The sequence below is a fragment of the Pempheris klunzingeri genome, chromosome 7 (genome assembly GCF_042242105.1).
Source record: "Pempheris klunzingeri isolate RE-2024b chromosome 7, fPemKlu1.hap1, whole genome shotgun sequence".
Lineage (NCBI taxonomy): Eukaryota > Metazoa > Chordata > Actinopteri > Acropomatiformes > Pempheridae > Pempheris > Pempheris klunzingeri.
In genome coordinates, this window is record NC_092018.1 from 11,032,855 (window position 1) to 11,055,501 (window position 22,647).

The 22,647-nt window shown below is 41.6% G+C and overlaps 3 protein-coding genes across 6 annotated transcripts in view; 2 read left to right on the top strand and 1 right to left on the bottom strand.

Moving 5' to 3' along the window:
* LOC139203521 (rho guanine nucleotide exchange factor 28-like) overlaps positions 1-9,166 on the top strand; it is a 38,693-nt gene extending 29,527 nt beyond the window's left edge. For 2 of the 3 annotated variants that reach the window (XM_070833312.1, XM_070833314.1), the window contains 20 exons: positions 48-105; positions 674-794; positions 1,081-1,211; positions 1,338-1,478; positions 1,783-2,033; positions 2,114-2,239; positions 2,336-2,453; positions 2,902-3,156; positions 3,241-3,317; positions 3,427-3,605; positions 3,782-3,879; positions 4,005-4,196; positions 5,229-5,360; positions 5,521-5,651; positions 5,735-5,782; positions 5,923-6,027; positions 6,156-6,320; positions 7,097-7,348; positions 7,468-7,828; positions 8,087-9,166. In XM_070833312.1, coding sequence (XP_070689413.1) covers positions 48-105; positions 674-794; positions 1,081-1,211; positions 1,338-1,478; positions 1,783-2,033; positions 2,114-2,239; positions 2,336-2,453; positions 2,902-3,156; positions 3,241-3,317; positions 3,427-3,605; positions 3,782-3,879; positions 4,005-4,196; positions 5,229-5,360; positions 5,521-5,651; positions 5,735-5,782; positions 5,923-6,027; positions 6,156-6,320; positions 7,097-7,348; positions 7,468-7,828; positions 8,087-8,277 — 3,132 coding nt within the window. In that variant the 3' untranslated portion in view covers positions 8,278-9,166. The remainder of the gene's footprint in view (positions 1-47; positions 106-673; positions 795-1,080; positions 1,212-1,337; positions 1,479-1,782; positions 2,034-2,113; positions 2,240-2,335; positions 2,454-2,901; positions 3,157-3,240; positions 3,318-3,426; positions 3,606-3,781; positions 3,880-4,004; positions 4,197-5,228; positions 5,361-5,520; positions 5,652-5,734; positions 5,783-5,922; positions 6,028-6,155; positions 6,321-7,096; positions 7,349-7,467; positions 7,829-8,086) is intronic. The other variant, XM_070833313.1, reaches the window with a different exon arrangement.
* Positions 9,167-9,643: 477 nt separating this feature from the next.
* osmr (oncostatin M receptor) lies at positions 9,644-17,649 on the top strand. Its single transcript, XM_070834550.1, has 16 exons — positions 9,644-9,695; positions 9,865-10,018; positions 10,501-10,773; positions 10,872-11,001; positions 11,547-11,695; positions 11,875-12,008; positions 12,119-12,260; positions 12,640-12,725; positions 12,884-13,097; positions 13,810-13,995; positions 14,090-14,191; positions 14,918-15,085; positions 15,302-15,436; positions 15,583-15,664; positions 15,767-15,851; positions 16,214-17,649. The coding sequence occupies exons 2-16, from the start codon at positions 9,886-9,888 to the stop codon at positions 16,541-16,543; spliced, it is 2,349 nt and encodes a 782-aa protein (XP_070690651.1). The 5' UTR covers positions 9,644-9,695; positions 9,865-9,885; the 3' UTR covers positions 16,544-17,649.
* An 802-nt stretch (positions 17,650-18,451) lies between these two features.
* LOC139204236 (uncharacterized) lies at positions 18,452-22,212 on the bottom strand. Of its 2 annotated transcripts, XR_011584419.1 has the most exons (6): positions 22,101-22,212; positions 21,489-21,546; positions 20,485-20,556; positions 19,417-19,507; positions 18,985-19,175; positions 18,452-18,663 (listed from the first exon to the last, which is right to left on the bottom strand). XR_011584419.1 is itself a non-coding variant. In XM_070834218.1 (5 exons), exons 1-5 carry the CDS (start codon positions 22,158-22,160, stop codon positions 19,127-19,129), a joined length of 330 nt encoding a protein of 109 aa, XP_070690319.1. In that variant the 5' UTR covers positions 22,161-22,212; the 3' UTR covers positions 18,452-19,126. The 2 variants fall into 2 exon arrangements, 1 of the variants encoding a protein (XP_070690319.1); XM_070834218.1 differs by having other exon boundaries at positions 18,452-19,175.
* Positions 22,213-22,647: the final 435 nt, after the last annotated feature.

Genomic DNA, 22,647 nt, shown 5'->3' on the forward strand with positions numbered 1-22,647 from the left:
ACGCTATGATTTACAGCTGTTGTCAATACGATTATGTGTTTCCTCAGAAGCCGCAGGAGAGGAATGCCTTGCTGATGAAAAGCAAGGCCTCGTCCCTCCCCCAGAGTGAGTACGAAATTTTGGCATGTCCCCCCTCCCATAGTGTCCTCCCTTGGTCTTTGATAAATGAAGTTTTACCTGTCCTCCCTTGTCTCTCCTGTAGTAGATTAAGAAAGCCATTGCTCCTCATCCCTCTCTCCCCCGTCTTCCCTGTTGTTCTTTCCCTGGTTAAAAAAAGTTAAATTTTAATCCATCTCGGTGGGGGACCTGGCCTGGATTGTGTTTATGTGTGTTTGTGCATGAATACAGCGGTTGAGTGTTTCTCTTGCACTGACAGGATCACTTTATTTCATAATGCGAAGCTCTGTGTCTTCACTTAGTGTTTCATGTCCGACAAAAGTGTCAAAGTCAATCAGCTTCAATTCCTACAACATATTAGCAATAAAACAATGAGAGCAAACAACTGCAGACCTCCTCACAGCTTTAAAATCCAGTTATTGTTCAGTGACTACATAGATACAAATAAAGAATCTGAATGCAAAACAGACATTTGAAGTAATTATTTATAGAATGGGAAAACCTCCAAGGTGTGACTGATTCTTCTTCCTGCTCATTGTCTCTGTCTCTCCTTCAGACTCTATGAAAGACAACTCTCCAGCCTCCATTTTCTCCTCTTCACTTCCCACCATGACCAAAGAGAAGAGAGAAACAGTCGCCCCTCTCTCCAAAAGTCTCTCCCTCTCTATAGACAGCAGGTAGGGTGGCCGTGCATACATTAGATTGATATTTGAGTTAGTTAGATTTTCAATATTACCAAAACTACAATAATTTTAACTCCTTACATTTTAAACATACTTAATTTGATTTTAAATTGGCACAAAATATTAGCCTAATGCAACTTCAATTTTAAAATACTGGAATCGGTTTTTATTAAAAGTAAATAAAACCTGTGTTCACAATCATGCACCCCCATGCAAACACCCACTTTGTCTTAAAGACAAAGTTCCATGTTCAGATGCAGCTTATTTTATTTCTGCGCAGACGGTTGAGTGATGCAGCTGGGGTGGATAGTGAGTGCAGTGTGACAGCTTGCCCTAACAGCTCATTGTCTGACGAGGGAACACCAGTGACAGCGACACCCCCGTCAACCGAGCCACCAATCACCACACAGGGTGAGAAACACAAGCTGACGTCTTCATTTTTTCACACCTGTGATGCACACACAAACACAGAGAATGAATTACTGTAGAGTGGATTGTGATTTAGGAGAAAGACAATCATTATCTTTGTTCCTGCAGATGCTGTTGATGCTTCTCTACTGAGCGACTTGTCGGCTGACCTGCTGGGACTTGAGGCGGAGTCATGGAGCCTGGCGGTCAGTCCGGAGTTTTGCAGGCAACACGACAGGAACACCATAAAACGACAGGATGTTATTTATGGTGGGACAATTCTTCTTATTGCATTACTTTTTATGAGCATCACGCACCAGCATGCTGCATCTGTGAGATGTTATTTTTGAGTCTTACTGGTAGAGTTAAACTTCAGTGGGTGGTGCCAAACATTCACACACAAGCTAACTAAGATGTAGACCCTAAGTAATTCTGTTGTCCACTGACGGTAATTTCAATCACTCAGATTAATTCAGCCACTGAGAAACCTTGACCAACTCAACATCTCATCAGCACCTGTAGATGTGTCCATTTATTTCAGTGCCCATAATGCACTCCCAATGCCTCCATATAGAGCTGATGCAGACAGAGCTGCACCACATCCAAACCCTCACGGTCATGTCGGAGGTGTTCAGGAGAGGCATGCTGGAGGAGCTGCAGCTCGACTGGGACTGTGTGGCCCGGATTTTCCCCTGCTTGGACCCCCTCCTGCTCTTTCACAGAAACCTCTTCGGAGCACTGCAGGAACGCCGACAGGCTGCAAGCCAACCCGAGAACCCCCGGAATTACCTCATCCATCAGATTGGAGATGTGCTGCTTCAGCAGGTTGGTGAAGGTGGATTCTTGCACATAAACACACACACAGATACACGTCTCTAGTATATCTCTTATGGTCTCTTTCTCAGTTCTCAGATGAAAATGCTGAGAAGATGAAGCAGGTATATGGAGAGTTCTGCAGTCATCACACTGAGGCCGTCAATGTCTTCAAGGAACTTCAGCAACAAAACAAAAAACTCCAAAACTTTGTCAAGGTCAGCTCCAGCTTCCAGACCTCTTGTGCTTTTTAAAAAAATAAACTTTACAGTAAAATAACATCCCTATTTTGCTGTTAACTTCTTTGCTCACAGCAACAGAGCAATAACTCTCTGGTCAGGCGGAGAGAGGTGCCAGAGTTTATCCTGCTGGTCACTCAACGCATCACCAAGTATCCAGTGCTGCTGGAGAGGATATTACAGTACACTCAGGGTACGTCAACTCTACTGTGTCCTAAACAAAACCAGTAATATATGCTACTCTTAAGCCCGTTACATATTCTGTGGAATAACAAAACAAAAGGCAAGGCAAGGGGCATTTTCTGTATTCTTACATAGCAAAATGTTTATCTAAAATGTGTCACGTGATCCAAATATTTGCTGCAACGTTCCATGTTTCAGGCCAGACTATTACATTCAAATTTCTACTACTCAACTAGATACTAGCTTTATTATTTCCTGTGTTCATCATTAAAACATTATACTAAAATGATTTTTGCAAAGTCCAAGAATATTATAAATTTTACTTTTATATATTTTTTTAACGTTAGATGATATTGCTTCTTTTCACTTTGAGGGCTGTCAATTTGAAAAACTGTTTTGTACGGGATAAAATATTATTTTAACGTGACCCTTCTGTTGCCTCTTTGCCTCCTCCACAGTGGGAAGTCAGGACCACTCTGACGTGTCAAGTGCCCTGGCTCAGATCCGGGATGTCATCGCTGCAGTTGATCTGAATGTAAGTAAGTATGAGAGGTGTCAGGAGCTGCAGGAAGTGCTGGCCCGGCTGGAGAACAAGAGCTTTGCCAAGCTAAAGAACGGCAAGGTGTTTCGCAAACAGGACCTGCATAGTAAACACAGGGATCTGCAGCATAAAGGGCTGGTATATTGGAAGACTGCCACAGGACGTCTAAAAGGTGTGTAAAGGTCACCTGTGCCACAAGATCATTAGAGTTTAACAGACAGCAAATCTACATGTTTTTACACTTGTTTGTTTCCAGATACTTTGGCTCTGCTGCTAACAGACGTTCTGGTTTTCCTACAAGAGAAAGATCAGCGCTTTGTATTTGCTACTGTGGTAAGCCTCGACCCGAAGAACACTTTGAAACCAGGGACGCCTTGTCCAGCTGTCTATCCATTTATCTCCATCCTTTAACCACTTCATGGATTTTATCTGCCGTTCTTAGGACCAAAAGCCCCCAGTGATCCCTCTCCAGAAGCTCATTGTTAGAGAAGTAGCCAATGAGGAGAGAGGGATGTTCCTTATCTCCGCCTCCTCAGTGGGCCCAGAGATGTATGAAGTTCACACCACCACCAGAGACGAGAGGAATGCATGGATGAGGCACATACGACAAGCTGTAGAGAGGTGTGTGTGCATGTGTGTGTCAAGTCAGATCCACAGTGCTCGTCTAGGCAGGTATTCACACGTCACAGCTTCTACTTGGAATCTGTGTGTGTGCGTGGTTAGTGTGTATAAGTGCATATGTGTGTGTGTGTGTGTGTGTGTGCTACTCATTATCTGACCTGCCTGTCTATCTGCAGTTGTCCTGAGGAGGAGGAGGAAGAGGAGCGAAGTGCTGAGACAGAGGAGGCCAGGCGAGCGGCAGAAGTGAGAGTTCAGAAGATCACCAAGTTCCAAGGTGAGAAAACGCTTGTGTGCCAACATGTACATTTTATGTCGCCTGTCTGTCTTCATGAGGCATCACGTGATTCTCTGATAGAACCGTAAACAACAAGTCCTAATCTTAGTGTTTGCTTTGCGTAGAGACACTGTTGGGTCAGGACCAGCGAATCTGCAACAGCCTGGAGGAAAAGTTACAGCTCTACGCTGAGCTTACGGAGTTAACCCTCCGTTCACCAGAATCGGTACCACATCGCCACCTGCTGGTACAACCAGACACCGACAGTGAGACGTCACGACAGGCCTCCTCACTGCTCACGGCTGCACTCAGAGAAGGTTAAAAAAAAGCTTCTGTGTGGGCTGCATGATTCTGCTGTCATGCTGCATATATGAGAGAGAGGATATATTTCACAACCCCAACAGTGACGAATGATTATGATGAGTTGAGATGTTACATAAAAAATAACCATAAATGCACCATTCGGGCAGACTTTTCAGTCAATCATCACGTTCAACTGCACCTGCATGCAGACTTTAAAATGAAAATTAAAAAAGCCTTTTGGCAAACTGATTTTGATGGGCAACTTAAATATAATCTATATAGGGGAAACACTGTACCAAACACTTAATCTAACACTAGAACATTTTATACACATGGATGATCATCCTTACCGAAAGTCAAGGCTCTAAGCAAGATTTTTGAGAAGGAATCCCTTTTTTCACAATTGCATACGTTTTTATTCTTCTTAAACAAGTTACATCTATTTCCTAAGGCCTATGGTGCACAGCCATGTTACACCAACACTAGTGTTTTTACTTAATTTGGCTGATTAGACCTGTTTTCAGGACTGTGTTGCTATGTGCAGACCGTACTTTATTGACATCTCCCTCACTCTGTTAGATCTTTTGCACCTATAGACCTTCTGACATGTCATAACAGAAAAAGAACAGCTATATAATTAGAAGTATTAATAATGGCTGCATGCCATTTAGTTTTGCCATTTTTAGTTCCTTGTTTATGTGAATGAATACTAATAATAATGCAATCATTAATTTAATTAGTTAACTTTTTAGCCTTTTCCTGTTATAACAAAGTCAAACAAATGTCTGCTATAAAAATGGCTCTTTGGGCTGGACAAGTTGCACTTTTATATCATTCTTATCAGTATATTGAGTTTCGTTAGTGGTGTGCAGGCCTTTTAATTCAAACTGCAATAACATTACAAACATCAATAGGAAAAAATCTGCATACAATATCATAGGAAACAACTGAATGCAATTTGATAATTAAACAAAGAGATATAGTGTACTGAAGGTTCATGTTATAGAATAATCACAAGTTTTGACAGATATTTGCTGCCTCTGCAGCGGAGAACCTGATCACCATTCTGCAGGCACGTGATGGCCTTCCTGTACAAAGTCAAAGCTCTCCTGTTCGCGGACCAGAGGGCTGCAGCTACAACAGCCACGGCAGCAGCATCCAGGAATCTCCCTCTGAACGTGAGTCACAGATTTACAGTATAATTCTGAATGTCATTTTGTGATGTTCTGAAGTTGCTATGGCTGCCCACATAGTGCTTGACCAGTGTGAGGAACCATGTTGCCTAATATGTGCAGGCAGTGATATTTACTTGGGCTTTTCCTCTTGCTGTTGCTACAGCGGATTATCTGAGCACGCTCAGTATGAGCTCCACCTCTCTGGGATCAGACGAGCTGACAGGGGTGGACAGCATGCAGTGGAGCTCTGCTGCTGAGCTAAGAAGAGGAGAAACCAAAGGCACACTGTTTAAGGTTCGACCACTTTAGTTAGTCAAAGTTTGTAGATAAAAGAAGTATGTATAAGTGTTCACCTGTAATAACACAGTTTTCTGTAGGTGGCAGAGAGCGTCCAGAGTCTGACTCAGCTTCTCTATAGTCTACAGGTGAGAAAAGATACAAGTTTGAGCATCTGTGGATCCTAGACACTAACTGATTAAAAGCTACCCAACTCTAAACTGACAATGGTTATGGTATACGGGTAGTAACTGGAGTGTGATCAGGTGTCTCCTCCTTGTGTTGGTAGGCTGCCGTAACCCTGCAGGACAGCTGCCATGAAGTCCAGAAACTCCTTCTCCAAGAGGGAGAAAGACCTCAGCTCCGAAACCTCACTTCCCTCCAAAACAGCCTGGTATCAGTCACATTATATTCACATTAAAATAAGTCTGTTACTACTTGCTAAATGAAGACATTATACCAGAGTTTAGTTCCCTCTTTTTGAAGTGAGGACTGATTAAACCAGCTTATGTTGTTATGCAGGAGCAGGAGAAGCAGAGGGGTATTGATAAGAAGAAAGAGGAAGTAGAAAAGAAGGGTTTAGAGAGGAAGAAAGAAGAGGTGGATGAGGTGCAGAAACTCCATGTGAAGCTAAAACAGGAGCAGCAACGCTGGGACAAAGAGTGTCTGGCCAGAGAGAAACAACAGGTGAGTCTGGTGTGGATTTATGCATTTGTCTGACGACTTTCACTTTTCTCTGTTATTCTCACCCAATGGCACTTTAGTGCTTCACAAAAAAGGTTGTGGGTAGGATTATTCACTCTGAGGCATTGCCCATAGCTTTTATCTGTGCCAGTTTCATATCACATCATATCACATCCAAATCAAAGATATCACATCAAAGATAAAATTCAAAAACACTACTGTTGATATGCTGCACCTTAAGGCTAAATTATAAAATGAATAGACACAGTAACATAGATTATAAGCAAAATAAAGATATGAAGGCTGTCACACCTCTCCCTGATCAGATATTTATAAATGGTACTAGATATCAACAGAACCTAATGTGCAGATGTTATTTGCTGGTGATGTTGTCACTTCCTTCCTTTCACCACAGGTGGAAGTTTCTGCCTGTACATAAAGCTAACTGGTTTCCAAACATCTGCAACAGTGGTACTTAATTTCTCACATAACATATGTTATGCGATAACTATGCATTCTAAATTGTTAAAGCAAGTCTTGGGGGGTGAACTGGAGTTTCCTTCTATCTAAGATATTTAGATAAGATATTAGCTGCAGTCACCAAAAGTTGTTCAATTGCTTTAGGGTGGATTGATCCTTTAACTGTATCATATCAAACACTCACTGTGCTTGCAAAGTGCGTAAAATGTGTTCTGAGCATATCTCTGAATCCCAACACTTCAGGAAGAGATGATAAGTGGTTGAACTTTCTAATGTGCAAGTACGATATGCATTTCCAGAGTGAGCAGGAGAGTGTGCTGGAGCAGCGAGAGCAGCAGTGCCGCTTGGAGGCCGAGCGTCTCCGATGCGAGCGCGAAGAGCTGGAAGCTCAGCTGCTGGAGTATAAGCAAAATCTGGACCGACTGAGGGAGGGCCAGAAGAGTGTGGAGAGGGAGAGGGAGAAGATTGAAGCACAGCAGAGGCTACTGCAGAGCTGGAGACACAACCGCCAGAGCAGCCTGCCTGTCACCATACCACTGGACGGATACAAGGTAAAGAGGAGAGGGTGAGAGGAGGCGGGAAGTTTACTCGGATCTGATGGATCTAGAAACAAAACGGTGGACACTGCTGGTAAAATCTCTCACCCCTGCTTTTTGTTTCAATGTCCCAGGTGTCCAGCCACAGCCGCGCAGGCAGCCTGGACGGCAGCTGTTCAGTGTACGAGAACGAGGCTGCTTTACTTGCCTCCCTCCAGCCCCCCAACAACAACCAGCACCAGTGTTTGCTGTCTGCACCGAGGAAGAACCATGACGGCTCTCTGCACGGCTCCAGCTACACGGCTAACCTTGGCCTCAGCGCCAGCCTCTATAACAGCCTCAACACGCTGCTGAGCCAGGCACACAGCAAACAGCCGCCTGACGGCCTGACATACCCAAACTACAGCAACAACCACAGCAGCACCCGGCCTCTGAATGACTCCATGCGCCCTTTCAGCAGCAGGGTCACGGTACAGCAACAAAGGACTAGCAACAGTAAGTCTACTCATATTCCTTCCCATGTACATCTCTGCATAGCAACCAAAGACTTGCAGCCATTTGTCAACCCCTGGTCCAGTGTACTATTTAAGCACATCATGTTGCCCTTGGTTAGTTTCAGCTCAGGACTCGTCCCCACGATATTTGAAATAATTTCGCTCTTATTGATTCCATATCATACATAGAAGAAAAACAAAGCTCATCTTCCTCCAAACATGATCCCTTTCTTAAGTATTTCTGTTGTTCTCCTTCCAGCAGACTTCAGCCCGCAGTTGGACAGACGATCCCTCGACCCCTGGAGGTCACAGGTCACAGGTCACGGACTTTATGAGGACGACTTCACCTCGTCCCCCTCTCTCACCCCCCTCCTTCCCCCGCAGGCATACCTCTCTCTTGAAGGACAGAACGGGGAGGAGGCAGGCGAGGAGAACGTTGTTTATCTTTGACAGCCGCTGGAAAGAAACAAGCAATGCAAGCTGCCTGACATCTAACTGGACCGACAATAATATATCTGTGGTTTATATGCGTTAGTCTATGTGTGCGTTTGCATCCATCCAGGTGTGATGGTTATAATGCCATTTTTAAATAATTAAGGGAATAGTTGCAGGGAAGATATCTGTGCCTTTATCAACGTATGTGGCGGCCATTAATCATTCTCTTCCTGAGCGATAAAACCATTGTGCCTTTTTGCAAACGTATTCTTTGTATATCAGCTTTTATACATGTACTCACTCATGTTTTTACGTCTACTATGATTCTATTCAGTATCTGTTGCACTTCTTTGATGGTAGAAGTACCTTTGTGCCCCAAACACTTGGAGCTGAAGTACCAGAAAATCAGGACAGAAGTATTGTTGTTATTTTCCCATGAGTACTTAAAAGAAAATGGAAATAACTGGGAAGCCAGTTGAGCCCTTCCCCAAACTATGTATAGAATGCCATTATTTCTCCATGTGAACTTTAAAGATATTTATAAAGGTTTGTGAGCATCTAAAAAACTTAGAAATATACTGACATTATTGTATAAATATAAAATATATGTATAGTTTTATGGAAAGGCTACCTATGCACACTATGTTGTAAGAAGAACTTATATTCCTATTATTATTATTTTTCTCACTTAAGTGCCAAAAATCTTGCTATCTGAGTCTGTAAATGATTTCTGTAAAGAGTGGCTGTATGTTTTTTCGGTTCACCTCCTTCTCTGATAATTTATTGTGTGTAAATCGCTCCATGCACTGTCAACATTAATGAGATTTCGGTTGATGTGTGCTCTCTTGTAATCTCTGTAATCAGAACTGTGATGTGCCATATTAATATTATGCTGTATATAAAACTATCGTGGCAAACATCTGTTTTTAGTGTGTTGTGCAAACACAAGTTTGACATTTGCACACATCTCATGGGTTCCGATCTCATGTTATTAAGCAACACGTAATTGTGGGCGGCGGCCATAAAGCACAAACTTACGAGTCTTTCACACTCTCACACTCACTTGTGTGTGTAGTGAATTTGAAGCATTTCACTCTAAGAGGATGACAAGTTTGAGGATATCCTTGATCAACTTGCTTGGGTTGTGTCTGATATTTTCTGAGGATCACACTGGACACTACATGGACACTGGTGAGTTTGATTCATTTTAATTCTCTCATCTTTCATTTTGAAATATTTCCTGTAGCTTTACATACATTCAGTTGCATTTTGTGGCAGTTTGGCAGCCTCCAAGACCAAGTATCAGTCGTCTGCAGGCTATCAGTGACAAGCAAAGCCTCTTGGTGAGCTGGCTGGTAAACCACAGAGGCTTAGTGGGCAACAATTATGAGATCCAGATCAGCCGCAGTGAAAACCACTTTGTTATTTACAATGTGAGTATTGAAAGATTTATTGTCGGGACTATATGCTGTTGCGAGGCTCTACATTGTTGCATCCCACTAATTTTATGGTTTTGATTATCCTGCTTTTAACAGCATTTACTATGGTGATGTGATTAATGACAAATTCATGTTCTATTTTTTCCTGTTTTTGTTGATCTAGAAAAATGTGAGTTTATTTTCCATGGAGTCAGATGAATACACATGGACATGGACCTCTGATCTGCCTCTGGAGTGTGTCGATCACTCAGTCAGGATTCGACATGTCTATAATCAGTCTGTCCTAAGTCCCTGGAGCAACTGGATAACCAACTATAGTGAGAGCGTGATTCTTAATTGGCAAAGTAAATGAGTAAAGCTAAACTGCACACACAGAAAACAGCTCAGTTTCTTGTGTGCACTTTTGCAATGACAAGATCATGGCATTCAAACAAGCGCTACTTTCTGTTCTCTTAGCAAGAGTGAGGCCCTCCTGTCCTACTTCTCTTCCTTTTCACTAAGCGCTCAGTGTTTCTCAACTACTGCAATGTCTGTCACAGTTAGTGAAATTGTTTTGCAATGCTCACTCTTCTCAAATCTTGGCGATAAAAAACTGGATGAGTTTTGTTGCGGCAATACAAGATGGTTTTTCTTTTCTTTTTTTTCTCTAATGATACATGAGATTTTCACCTCAGAATCTTATACTGAGGTCAAGGAGGACACCTGGAATTACAGATCTTTCCAATAGCATCCCTGCTTGTACACACTGCTGGCCAGATCCTTATGAGACTGTGCTCTAACTTTGCTCTGTGGCCTGTAGGAGTCCAGCCAAAGGATAAGACCAAGGCGTTCCCCGTCCAGCGGGTGCTGAGAGAGGGCAACAGGGCCATGTTCTGCTGTGTTCCCTCAACTGGAGTCAATATTACCAGCATTACTCTCAATGACTACAAATACCCTCCTATCAGCATTGGAGCCAGAGCCAAGGCGATCTCTGTAGACAGCGTGAGCATTCCAACAGCAGCCATTAAAGTCCTTTCACTGCGTTGCAGGGATTCAGCAGGAAAGGAGAGTTATGCATGGAACTACGTCAGTTGTCAGTTTGAATTATTATCATTTTCATTCAAATTCTTGACAGTAATTTAATATTATTGTTCCAAAGACATTTTACATATATATGTGTGTGTGCTGTAGTTCCTCCCCAGAAGCCAAGAAACCTCAGCTGTCTGATGTCAGACATGACAACTGTCACTTGCACCTGGGATTCGAGCAGAAAACGAACCCCACACGATCGCAACAAGCAAACACACACTCTCCACATAGAGTAAGCACACACGTGACCAAACATGCAGGATGCATTGGTAGCCTTTGTACAGTACAGGATGTCAGTCGTGGCAGTGCATGAGAAATGTCTGTGACTAAAATGACAGATTCAATTAATTACAATTCTGAAAAGAGATGGTGTATGGAGGATTAATTCTCTCTTGCAGTTCTTTCTTCCAGCTCCCTCTTTGATACTGCCATGTGTACAAACTTCATTTTCTATTGTCAAACATTGGGGCTCAGCTTGACATCCCTAGTACATTTCTGTTTCTGTTGCTCTGCTATTTACTTTCATAGTAAATAAATCACAATTAGGCCATTGCTCCTATTTTATACTGATGAAACAGCAAAACTATATAAAGCAGAGCTTCTCAGCTTCATGGTTGGACCCATTGTCAGACAGGCTCAAAACAGATTTCTTTGATACACCATATTGATATTTGTGTAATAAAGGCAAACAACAAGGCTTTAAATATAACCCGTATGTTTAATTCACTTAGAGCTGCTGTCATGTTCTTCAGACTAGACTTTGTTTTCTGTTGACAGGAACTTGCAGCGGGATCCCATCAACTGCGAGCAGTCGTCTTGTACTTTCCCAGTCGTCCCACATTTAGAGGAATACAACATCAGTGTAGTGGTGAAGGACCAGCTGGGAGAGGAGACTGAGAGTTACAGCTTCAACATCTCTGACAGAGGTCAGAGGTCACACTAACATCTGATCTACAGTATATGTTGTTGGTGTACACTTTTTTGTGCACAGAAAATGTGTTTTTGAAGGCTTTAAGACATGGCCAACATGCACAAATTGATTTAAATGCCCTGAGGTATGTCTGCGTTAATGTTGTGTGTGATTTTATGTGTGTGTTGCCATCAGTGTTTCCTGTTGTGGAGTGGGACAGAGTGAGCCGTGGGGTGACGGATGCCACTCTGTCCTGGATCGTACAGGGAAATTTGACTCAGCTGAACCTCCTCTGTCAGGTCACTACAGACCCAGACAGCACCACTGAGGTAAGTTTAATCCAATGTATGTATTTAATGTATCCATACAGCAGAATTAAAATGTGGACATTTTCATTCATGTGTTTTTTTTTTTTACCTTTCGTCCGTGTTTGTAACAGCTGAGCTGCAATAGTGTGAGTGGTCTCTGCAAGGTCAAATTGGAACATCTGCTTCCCAACACCTGCTACTCCACCAGGGTACGCTGCTCTGTCAACGGCAGGCTCTGGGGAGCATTGAGTCAGCCCATATCCTTCATAACCTGTGAGTACAAACAGTATGTCCATTACTAGAATAGCATGGTGTATACAGGGTGTGATCAAGTTTCAATGAAGTTTGAGTCAGAAAAGTTCAAGAGTAAATCAGGCAATAAATTAAACTTCAGCATTCATGAATCCAGGACATTATGGTTGCATGATATCCAACTTTGCCAACACAACCACCAGAAGTTCATTTTCCTCCCTCTGTCATTTTCTTTCTTTATCTACACTTTATCTCAAGCAGGGAAGAAACAGTTGAGCCAACAATATAATTCCTACCCAACACATCAGGTCATGTCAAGGCCAGACTAAAAACTACTGGCGCTGGATGAATGTTCTCCTGGTGATGCCTTAAACAAATAACCTTAATGTGCTTTCTTCAGATCCCTTGGTGACCTTAGATATATGGAGGAGAATAAAGCAGCCGCCCGACCCAAGTCATCGTCAAGTTACCCTCTTGTGGACTACAGTGAGACTCTGATCTTCTCTGTTTTCCTCCAAATGTTTTATTTTGCCACAAATATTGGTGTGATAGCATGCAACATCTTTGCTTGGTTGAATTAAGAGACTGTATGTCGCCACAACATGAGCTTTTCCAGACATTCATGGCCTCGTTTTTTTTCTCAGCATATTCCTGGCTCAGCGGCTACGGTTAACATCCAAAGCTACACAGTTCAGTGCTCGCATGAGGGCCAAAACTGGACCGAGCGGAAGGACAGTGGACAAACACAGGCAGAGGTCTCCATCGGTCCAGGACAGTATGACTTCACTGTCCAGGCTGTTCTCCGTACGGGCTCCACCATCCCTGCTCACATCACCATCCCTCAGAGGGACGATGGAGGTGAGTAACAAGTTCAACTGTCATTATGAATTTAATACATTTCCTATGCTTCTAAAGTATAATGCTTACTTTGCTTAAAATGTAAGCTGTTCCAACAACAGTTATTGCTATTATTAAGTTTGTGCGTCCATCTCTCAGCTTGATGTCTCAAAAATGTATGAAATGTATGAACCCACTTTTGCAAACTGTTGTGGAGGATTAGAGCTTGGATTCCTGCTGTTAGATAATCATAATAATACTAATAATAATTTTATTTGTATACCTTTAAAAACAATGTGCTTTGACGGTGAAAGCAAAACAGGATACAAGAACATCAGAGAGCAGCACAGTTGGGCCAAACAAAAGCAAGGATTACAGGAATTTAGACGAGGAAAATGGGAAAAGACAAAAGCAAGAGAGTGAGAGTGGGAGAGATATAGAAGACATTAGAGCATTAGAAAGTGCTAATATAAATACCTACACTCAAAAATAAGAGCAATAATAAAAAAAAATTAAATAAATGAGTGAATAAAAGAAACCGGCACTGAGTAAAAAGACATAAAAGGACATAAAGACATCATGTAAAAGCGAGTCTGTAAAACTGGGGTTTAAGAGGTGATTTAAAAGATCAGAAGTTTTAGCTGATTTTTTTGTTCATATTGCTTCTTGAATTTACCTTCATTACTACTTTTCTGGTTGCAAGATACAGTCTGAGATGTGTGCTTGTGTCCAGAAAACCTCCCAGTAGAGAAGCGGCTGAACAGCAGCACAACTGCTGGCTTCAATCTGTCCTGGGAAGAACAGGACACCGCCACCTGTGGCTATACTGTGGAGTGGTGTCTTCTGGGAAACGTAGAGCATTGTACTCTGCAATGGATGAAGGCACCAAAGGGAAACAACACATTGTTTCTACCTGCTAGTAGGTTTTTATTCCATCGTCTTCCTTTAGTGGAACTTAAGTGGTTACGTTTTTTCCCCCTGTGAGTGTTCATTATGGCACCTTTATTTTTCAGGAAATTTCAAAGCAGGTTGTAGGTATATATTTAATATCTATGGATGCACAGAAAGTGGCCACAGCATACTGCAGATACAGACCGGATACCTACAAGAGCTCTGTGAGTCTTATTCTCGATAAATGTGTTGTACTGGAAATGTGTGAGGGTTCAACAAACAGGACAGTGAGACACGCTGCAGGACAGAAATGTGCACTGTTTTTTGATGTGTGGGGGTGTTTTTTAATGCCCGAATGTGGGTTTTTAAACCTTGACCAAAAGAAAAATTTCTGTTTTTAACTGGAACAGACAATAAAGTTGAATTGAAATTGAATTGAAAATTGAAAGAGGTGTTGAGCACATGGTGAAAAATGAACATTTTAATTAGGTGTGGCAGCTAAAAGCGTTGTTACAGGATGTCTTCATCAGAAGCTCTAATGAGGACATCCTCCAGATGTATTATTATCATTAGATGTCATCTATACACAAGACACCATCTTTCCTGTTTCCTGTCAGATGTGCAGAAAGGAGTATACAGAAGAGAGACCAGACAAGAGGGCAATGTAAATTCTATGTATACAATGCAAACTATATTATACAGAACACCAGGTTTATTTTGTAAGAAAGTAACCATAAAAGCCAAATCAGGGGGGAAACAGCAGCCACTTTATATTAAATCAAAGCTTTTGCTGCATATTCTGTCAGCAATATGCAATGCAGCCACCAGATAGAATGTCCCTGTAGTTTCACATCAGGCGGGGAAGTTTCATTGTTGTTTTTTAGTCTTTAGCTTTAATTCCAACTGATTCTATCTTTCGTCCTTCCTCAAAACAACCTTCTTTTCCTCAGACTCTGTGCAGTCCCCGAGTCTGGTAAAACTTGTTCAGAGTACTTCCTCCTCTGTGACACTGGAATGGCATTACAATGAGGATGATCTGGCTCATTCAGCATTCATCACTGGTTACCTGGTTACGGTGCAGGAAGTGGGATCTGATTCGGTGCCAGGCCATACTGCAAGTGGGTGCTGAGGAAATGTTAATGATTACTGATATTGTTCTCTTTCTGTGTTAAAAAAAGCAAACAAAACAATAACAAATAGATGTGGAATGTTCTAAACAATCATATGCATAAACGTACACAGTCATTAGAAGCAGTCTCAGATAAATATGTATGAGTCACCCTAGAAACAAGGCGTTTATAATCTTGTACATCTAGATCTGTTCAACTTGTCAGTGGCAGACCCTCGGAGGAAGTCTGTGACCATAGAGGGTCTGCAGCAGAGCCAAGAGTATACTGTCTCAGTGAGCGCTCTCACCAGGGGGGGCCCTGGACAGCCTGCCAGTATCACCATCAGGACTAGAACCAACTGTGAGCTCCATAACACCCAGTGCAATCATATAATTACTACAATTGAACAATATTCAGCAATTTCACTATTTTCTCTCTTCTCTTAGTCTTTTCTAAGATTTCTTGAATTTTACTTTAAACTGCTCATCTTCTGTTTCCTCTGGTAGACTCTGCTCACTTGGCCAAGATACTGACTCCCATCTTGTTACTGCTGGGCTGTACCATACTCCTGTGGCCGCAAAGAAAAGTGTGAGTAACTTCTTCTTTAGATCGCCACCTAAACATTTATTCCTGCTGAGGACATCTTGAAGCCTCTGTTCCATTTTCTTCTTTATTCTGTTTCTCCTCCAGACTGAAGAGTGGGCTTATGGGGATATTTGTTTATCCTGCTGGTATGAGCATCAAAGCTCCTGAGTTAGACAGCTTCCTGCAAGAGGTATGGACAAGCCAGTGACATAGTCGAACAACTGCTACATGCTACCCATGAGATACATTTAGTAGATTAGACACACATATTCTTTAGAGTATGAAAATTAATTAATAACCTATTTCAACAAACTGATTTTGATGGTGGTCATTTATATTCAGGTGGCTCATTCCTCCTTCCTATTTTTTATTATATTATTGGCTTATTTCACTCATGTTAATACATTTCCTGGTTAGTTCTATAGTTTATTTATTTATTTTTCATTATTTAATTATTTGTAAGTGGTCATGATAGCATTTTACTCCTGCTTCTATTGTCTAATTTACATTAATCTAGTTTACATTATTATAAACGCCGACACGTTTGTGCAGACTGTTGAGAGGCTGCAGTCCCAGAAGGTGGAGGAGTGCGTCAGCTGTGACATTGAGATCCTGAACACCAGACCTCCTCTGAATGAAACAGCCCCACTGAGAGATCCTCAACACCCGAACGCACTGCCCCCTCCAACATCCATGTCACTGTCCTGTGTGCCGCTCCAAGCAGACTACTGTGCACAGGCAGTCACAGCAGGCTGGAACAGACCAGACCTGTTGCAAAAAAGCTGCATCACCAACAAAACTTATTTTTATCCCATGGAGGAGAACGTGCTCGAGGCACAGGCCATTTTTAGTGAAATCAATGAACCCTCAGAGAGTCTGTAGGAATCATGTAGCGTGATATATGGTTACATCTCAAATGATACTTGAAGTACAAAGTCAAGGACCAAGCCCAAAACTAATATGGCATATGCTTCATGCCTCCAATTCAAGAATGTAAATACTATAAATAGATGATTGTTCATTGTTTATCAGACATTATGTGAATCAGCAGCTTTCTAAAGTAAATATATGTAAATACAACATAGTGTATGCATATGTGATTTGATTGAAAAAATTTGGCTTATCTTAAGATACTCAGTGTTTTCTCTGCAAACACAACAGTCCAAACCATAACCTCGTACTGTTACAAGTTAAAGTGTACACAGTAATGAGGAACTCACGGTGAAGCAACTGGAGATGGTATCTACAGGAAGCAACTGGCAGCACTGATAAGGCAACTGAACATGTCCTTTTTTTTAACATTAAATTTGATGTTACTTGTATAATGTTATCAAAATTGATTTTTGATAACCAAACTGTATTGAATTAACAGGAAGTGGGAGGTAGTGAGTAAGAGTTACCAATAATAGAAACAAACATTTTACTGTGATAAGTGAGAGAAAACTCACATATCAAAACATACAGGAATCTTACACTTTGAGCCCCTCTACTTGTTAAGAGTGGTCACTCAATAATTGTAGAAATCTCTACAGGCACTTGTTTTAATTATTCCCATTTCCATTAAATATGCAGTTCAACCCAGACACATCAAAGAGAAATCCGGCTGTTGAAGGCCAGATTATTGTTTTAGTCATTTCAAAGGCATCCGAGGAACTGAGTGAGGTGTGTGAGTGCAGCTTCGTCAAACAGAACCGGTTAATAGCAGGACATCTGTTACCTGAATTACTGTATGTTACCACATCTTTTATCCAAAACTAACAGCTGTGTGTTGTTCTGACTGGTGCAATAATTCATTACGTCATCTATTCTACTACAGCGCAAGCTTTGTCATATTTGTATAAACTGCATAGCTTTTTTATTCTATTTATATTATGTTCTACTTATATAGGCACCTGTTTTTTAACATATCTTTGCACTGTTGTTCTTGTTCTTTGCTGCTGCAAATTTGCAAATTTCCCCAATGTGGGACGAATAAAGGTTGATCTTATCTTAGAAATCTAGGTTAGGTTAGTATTGAAGACAGTTTACACTGGTTTTCAAGTCTATTACTTACTAACACGAGTTTACAGTACATACAGTTTAAGCAATATTTTATTAAACTGCCAAAGCTCCATAATTGTCATTAGAAAACTCAGGTTTGAAACATCATTTATGACTAATCATTCAAATGATCCCCAATATCAAAGATATTTTAACAGTTGTGTCTAATATTTATATGTAAAACATAAATATCAAACTGGGCCCTATTAACAATCAAAACTACACCTGCCTTGATGTTTTGAGAAATGTAGATGCACATTGAGTAATCAAAGTCAAAGGTGTGAATGGATCGAACAGTTCAAAAGATCATATCTCTGTTCTGGTGAATGGGGCAGAATTTCCACGAATAACACTCTGTTACACTAAACCGCATTCTCTGCGCTCTGCGGTTTGCAGAAGTTGCAAAACTGGTTTTGAAAACAAGTGTCAGACCTCTGCTGTGAAGTGGCTGTAACGAATAGCATATTAAGCAGGGTGACTCAGTGGCTGCTGGACTGTGTAGATTCATGCAGGATGCGTCTATCCGGCCTGCGCAAACACACACGTGCTAGGCATCGAAATGCTGCAAAACAATGGTCTTTTCTTCTTGTTGACCATACAGTTTTAACAATTCAGCAGCACTAATCCTAACGGATACTGTTAATACACAACAGGAAATACAGTTGGGAAAATAAGTCATCATTGCTTAAGTCACCAAATTGTGACTCAGTCTCATCTTAGCATTTATTTATGCTGGCATTCCACTAAATGTAAAAAACACAAGTCACAGTTTATTACAGAGGGTTAGGGTTAGCACATACAGTAGTTACAACATCCTGAGTAACATGACTAAACCATGTGGATTTCAAAGAAGACAAGAAGGGGACAAATCAAAAGGACGAACAAGATCAAACTCCATGTCCAAACTTCCACAGTAAATGCTGTCTGAAGACTCGAACATCCTGGAAGTTTGCCCAAAAAATCTTTATGAAACCAAGACAGATTAAAAATGGATTTAAATAATATGAACATATTATAAAGGAAAGGACGTGTGTAAAATGCTACTGTCCGTTTGACGCAGGTACAAAAGATGCAGCTAAAATCGACTAAACAGTCAGCTCATTGGTCACTGGAGCGAGCTGTGGCCTGAGCCGGCTCCTCCCTCAGTAGTGCAGAGTTCACAGAAAAAAGACAAGAAAAAGCAGCACAATCTGACCATCTAAAAAAGTGTTTCACATCAACAAGGTGCTTTGAGCCAACAGCAGACAGTAACGCTCAGGCAAACAAGTGACACATCTACTCACAGCTTTGGATCTATCGGGAGGATCTTCTGCTGTGACATATTATCACTCTGGTGCTTTTCACTGACTGGGAGCAAAGTCTGCTCTCAGATTTTAGTCCACACCAGCAAAATCCAATGACCTGCTGGACAGATGCGAGGTACCTTCACACAGAGGTCCCCTGTTGCACTCTTACCCTCACCTTGCTGTGCTTTCTGAAAGGGAGACATAGATGAGTGTGTTTACATGACAACTACAGTAAAACAGAAGCGCACTTTAGTACAAAGTGCCGATCATGTGAGGTCACTCATCTTTCTTTGATGAGCAGGGATACAATGTTCAGGCATGTGACACTAAAAGGCAGGTGAACAAATGCCAGTTTGCAAGATCGCTGTGTCAACAAAATCAAATTGAAGCTGCAGCAAAATCAAGTTAGGGCTTGTGTCTGTTCTTTACCGTTGTGGTGGTGGTGGTGACACCATGCACTTCCAGAGGACAGCGTAGAGAGCAAGTAAAAAGGCAATGAACACTGTGGCTGCAATTGCACCTAAAAGTACAAAAACATTCACATTAATTTGCACATGTTAAGACACAAAGACACGTATGCTAATACATGATCTTTTGCAGGGAGTATCGCAGGCATAATTAGTTTACCTGCTTCTCATTGTGTTTAACTGAAAAAACAAAAATCTAATGACTGCATATGTTCTTGTGCATATTTATGCTCCTCATTTTACTATCCAGCTTCACTGCACTCCCTTCCTGTCAGAGGCTGTATTTATAAATGTCATCTTTCGGAGGTCTGCAGGCTCCTGTCCTGCATTCATAATATTACTCACCATTGCTGACACCTGAGGAATTTCACTGCCCTGAGGTTTTATTCTGACTGGCAATGAGCTGTGTGTCAACAGGGAACATTTTCACCATCTCTATCTATAACAGCCTCTTAGTGCACATTTTACAGAGATTAATATGATCAATTTTAAGTAAAAGTCAGACATTTTTCACAGGATACGTTGCATAGAGTCACCATTCACAGGTGGTCACACATCTCCATGTGGGGGCACATGGTGGTCTATACACTCCCCAAGCCACCAAAGTGCTACAGTTCTTTAGTTCAAGGTTGAAATGGTAAGCAGGAGGCCTGCTTGCAAATTAAAACAGACAGGAGTGGTGTTATGGAATGTGTCTGACAAAAAACACTCGTCTCAGAGGTGAATAATTTTGGAAAATCTCTGTTTCTGACGCAACCAATGAAAATGACCCCAAGCAATCTGATCAAAATGACAAGATCCAAAAAAAGAAAGACCAAATAAAAAGTTCCAGATTTTTTCTTAAGCTGTCTCAGTTGTTGGTGGTGTAACTGGATTCCCCTTCATTTTTGGGTCCTGACTCCCTGAGTGAAATAGGCGGTCTTTGTTAGCTGTTGACACATGGCGGTATCTCTCACAAATCAGCTGTTTCTCTCTGAAGGGGGTCTCAGAGTCTATAAAGGCATCACATTTAGGTCAAAGCGGTGCTTACCGGGGATGATTCCACTGGTCCTGGTTAATGAGTCCTCTGTGCGAGAGGGACGAGTGGCAGCTGCAGTTGAACCTTCATGTGGGGAAAAGACAGAAATAATGTACAACAAATTAAATAAACAAATCAAACAACAACAAATTGAATATTAAAGACTGTGTGTGAGAGAGACTGTACAGGACTTATAAGTTAAATGACTATGTGAGTCTAAAGGGTAATGACGTAGCATTTAAATGGATTTTTATCTATATGCAGGTGGGTGAATGAAATAATCAAACCTCACCTCACTGTGTATACACTAAATGGTATCTGAGTGACAAATACTGAGATGTGTGGATTTGAAAGCACCTTTTCCCTAAACCAGCTACAGCAAGCTCATGTTGTTCAGTTGTTGAAACTGTGTCAAAGTAGTTGATTCAAATCTGTGGTCATTTTTGAACATTAGAGTTTTGGCCAGCACATCAGAGAACAACAGCCACTTCTTTTTCTGTAGGCAATGACTTGTTTGTTGTGATCCTCTGATGATTTCTAACTAATGACAGTTGCAGTAAAAAAAAAACAAAAAAACAGCTCCTTTCTGTGGTGAGCTAATCGAGGATGTTTTATTATACACATTTTCTATGTACACCCATATCTGTGGTTACAATTAGTGGTTTTATCTGTGAGCACTTTCGCATGGTATTTTTCCATTGAATAATTTGCATGTTTGTGACCAATGCATCCTTCTTTTGGCCAGGGGCTGCTCGCCTACTTCGGAGCTTTTGGTATTAGTCCTCTAAACTAAAAGTAATACTTATTACTAGTTAATTAAAGCTGACATACTATTAGATGGAATTTACCTGAAGTGGCTTAATACTTGTCAGGCATTCATCTAAACTCTATCCTTACAAGAATTGATAAACTTACAACTAAAAATTACTATGTACAATGGTCATGCTTTATGATCCAGGATAACTATTTAGATCTCTCTGATGAGTTTATGGGTACATGGAGGAGATGAAGCTCACCGTTTCCCTGCTCAACTGTGTGTAAAAGCTGCCTTGTAAGAAGATCTGGGTCAATCATCTGAAAATGCAGCAAAACATTCGCGTTACAACACAACAATGTGGAGCACAGGGCACCGACAGGACAGGACGCACTGCCTCTCCAGACTGGATACTTGACTTGTGCAAATCAGACACTTCAGTGCATCGAGCACAGAAAGCGAGGAGCCGGGGGCAGGTCACCCTGCGAGCTTCTTACCGCAGAGGTGGGAATGTTTCTGCAGGAAGTTCGACTGTGTGGAAAATCTGAGCGCTTCGGGCAACGATGGGCGCAAAGATAAGAAAAATATGCAAGATAAGAAAAGTGACCCACATATTTCCGAAATATTTTACGTCGGGGCAACTCTTGTTCCTGTAGCAGGATGATAAAACAGCCTCAAGTCCGAGTAGAAACTGAATGAAACACTCACTGCTTATTGAAGGCTTGCAAACAAGTAAATCAGTCATGTGTCGTAAAGTGACACTGTGTCCCAGCTCACTCTCGGATCTACGGACTTGTTTTGGTAGCCTGCACTGCTGAGTTACACAGAGAACAGTTTTAAAAAAAGTGTTTGATTTTTCCTTTAAGCTTCTTACCTTCGAGTTGTTTCCGTTTCTGGTGCTTCTTCTGCTCCTGTTTTTCACCTCCCTCCACATGTTTGAGGCTCTGTGGTCGGACTACATCAACTCAGCTGTGCGCACAGACGCGCATCTCGCGCTGCATTCAGGTGCTTCTTTTGAACTCGTACTGTACAACTATCGAAGGCAAGAGCCTCGAGAAATGTTGTGTCAGCGTGATTACCATTGGAGGCAGAGGAACAAAATGTTAATGTCAGTTGTGTAAATTATAGCTTGGTTTCGGTTTTTATTCTTAATCTTTGTCTTGCGTTGGCTGAAACACGAGATCCAACATTTCCTACAACACCTGAAGGCCGCATCAGCCTCTCAGTATGCTGATTAAAGGATATTAATGATAGGACTGTTGGCTTTCAGACGCTGTTCGGGACAAGTTCACCTTTACATTGTTTTAAAGGTTTCCTGACACTCCTCACTGCCACCTTGGAACAATAGTTTCCACTTGGCTGCTTGAAAATACCACCAGCACACACCAGAAGCCATTTTTTTTGTGTTTATCTAAGCAAGA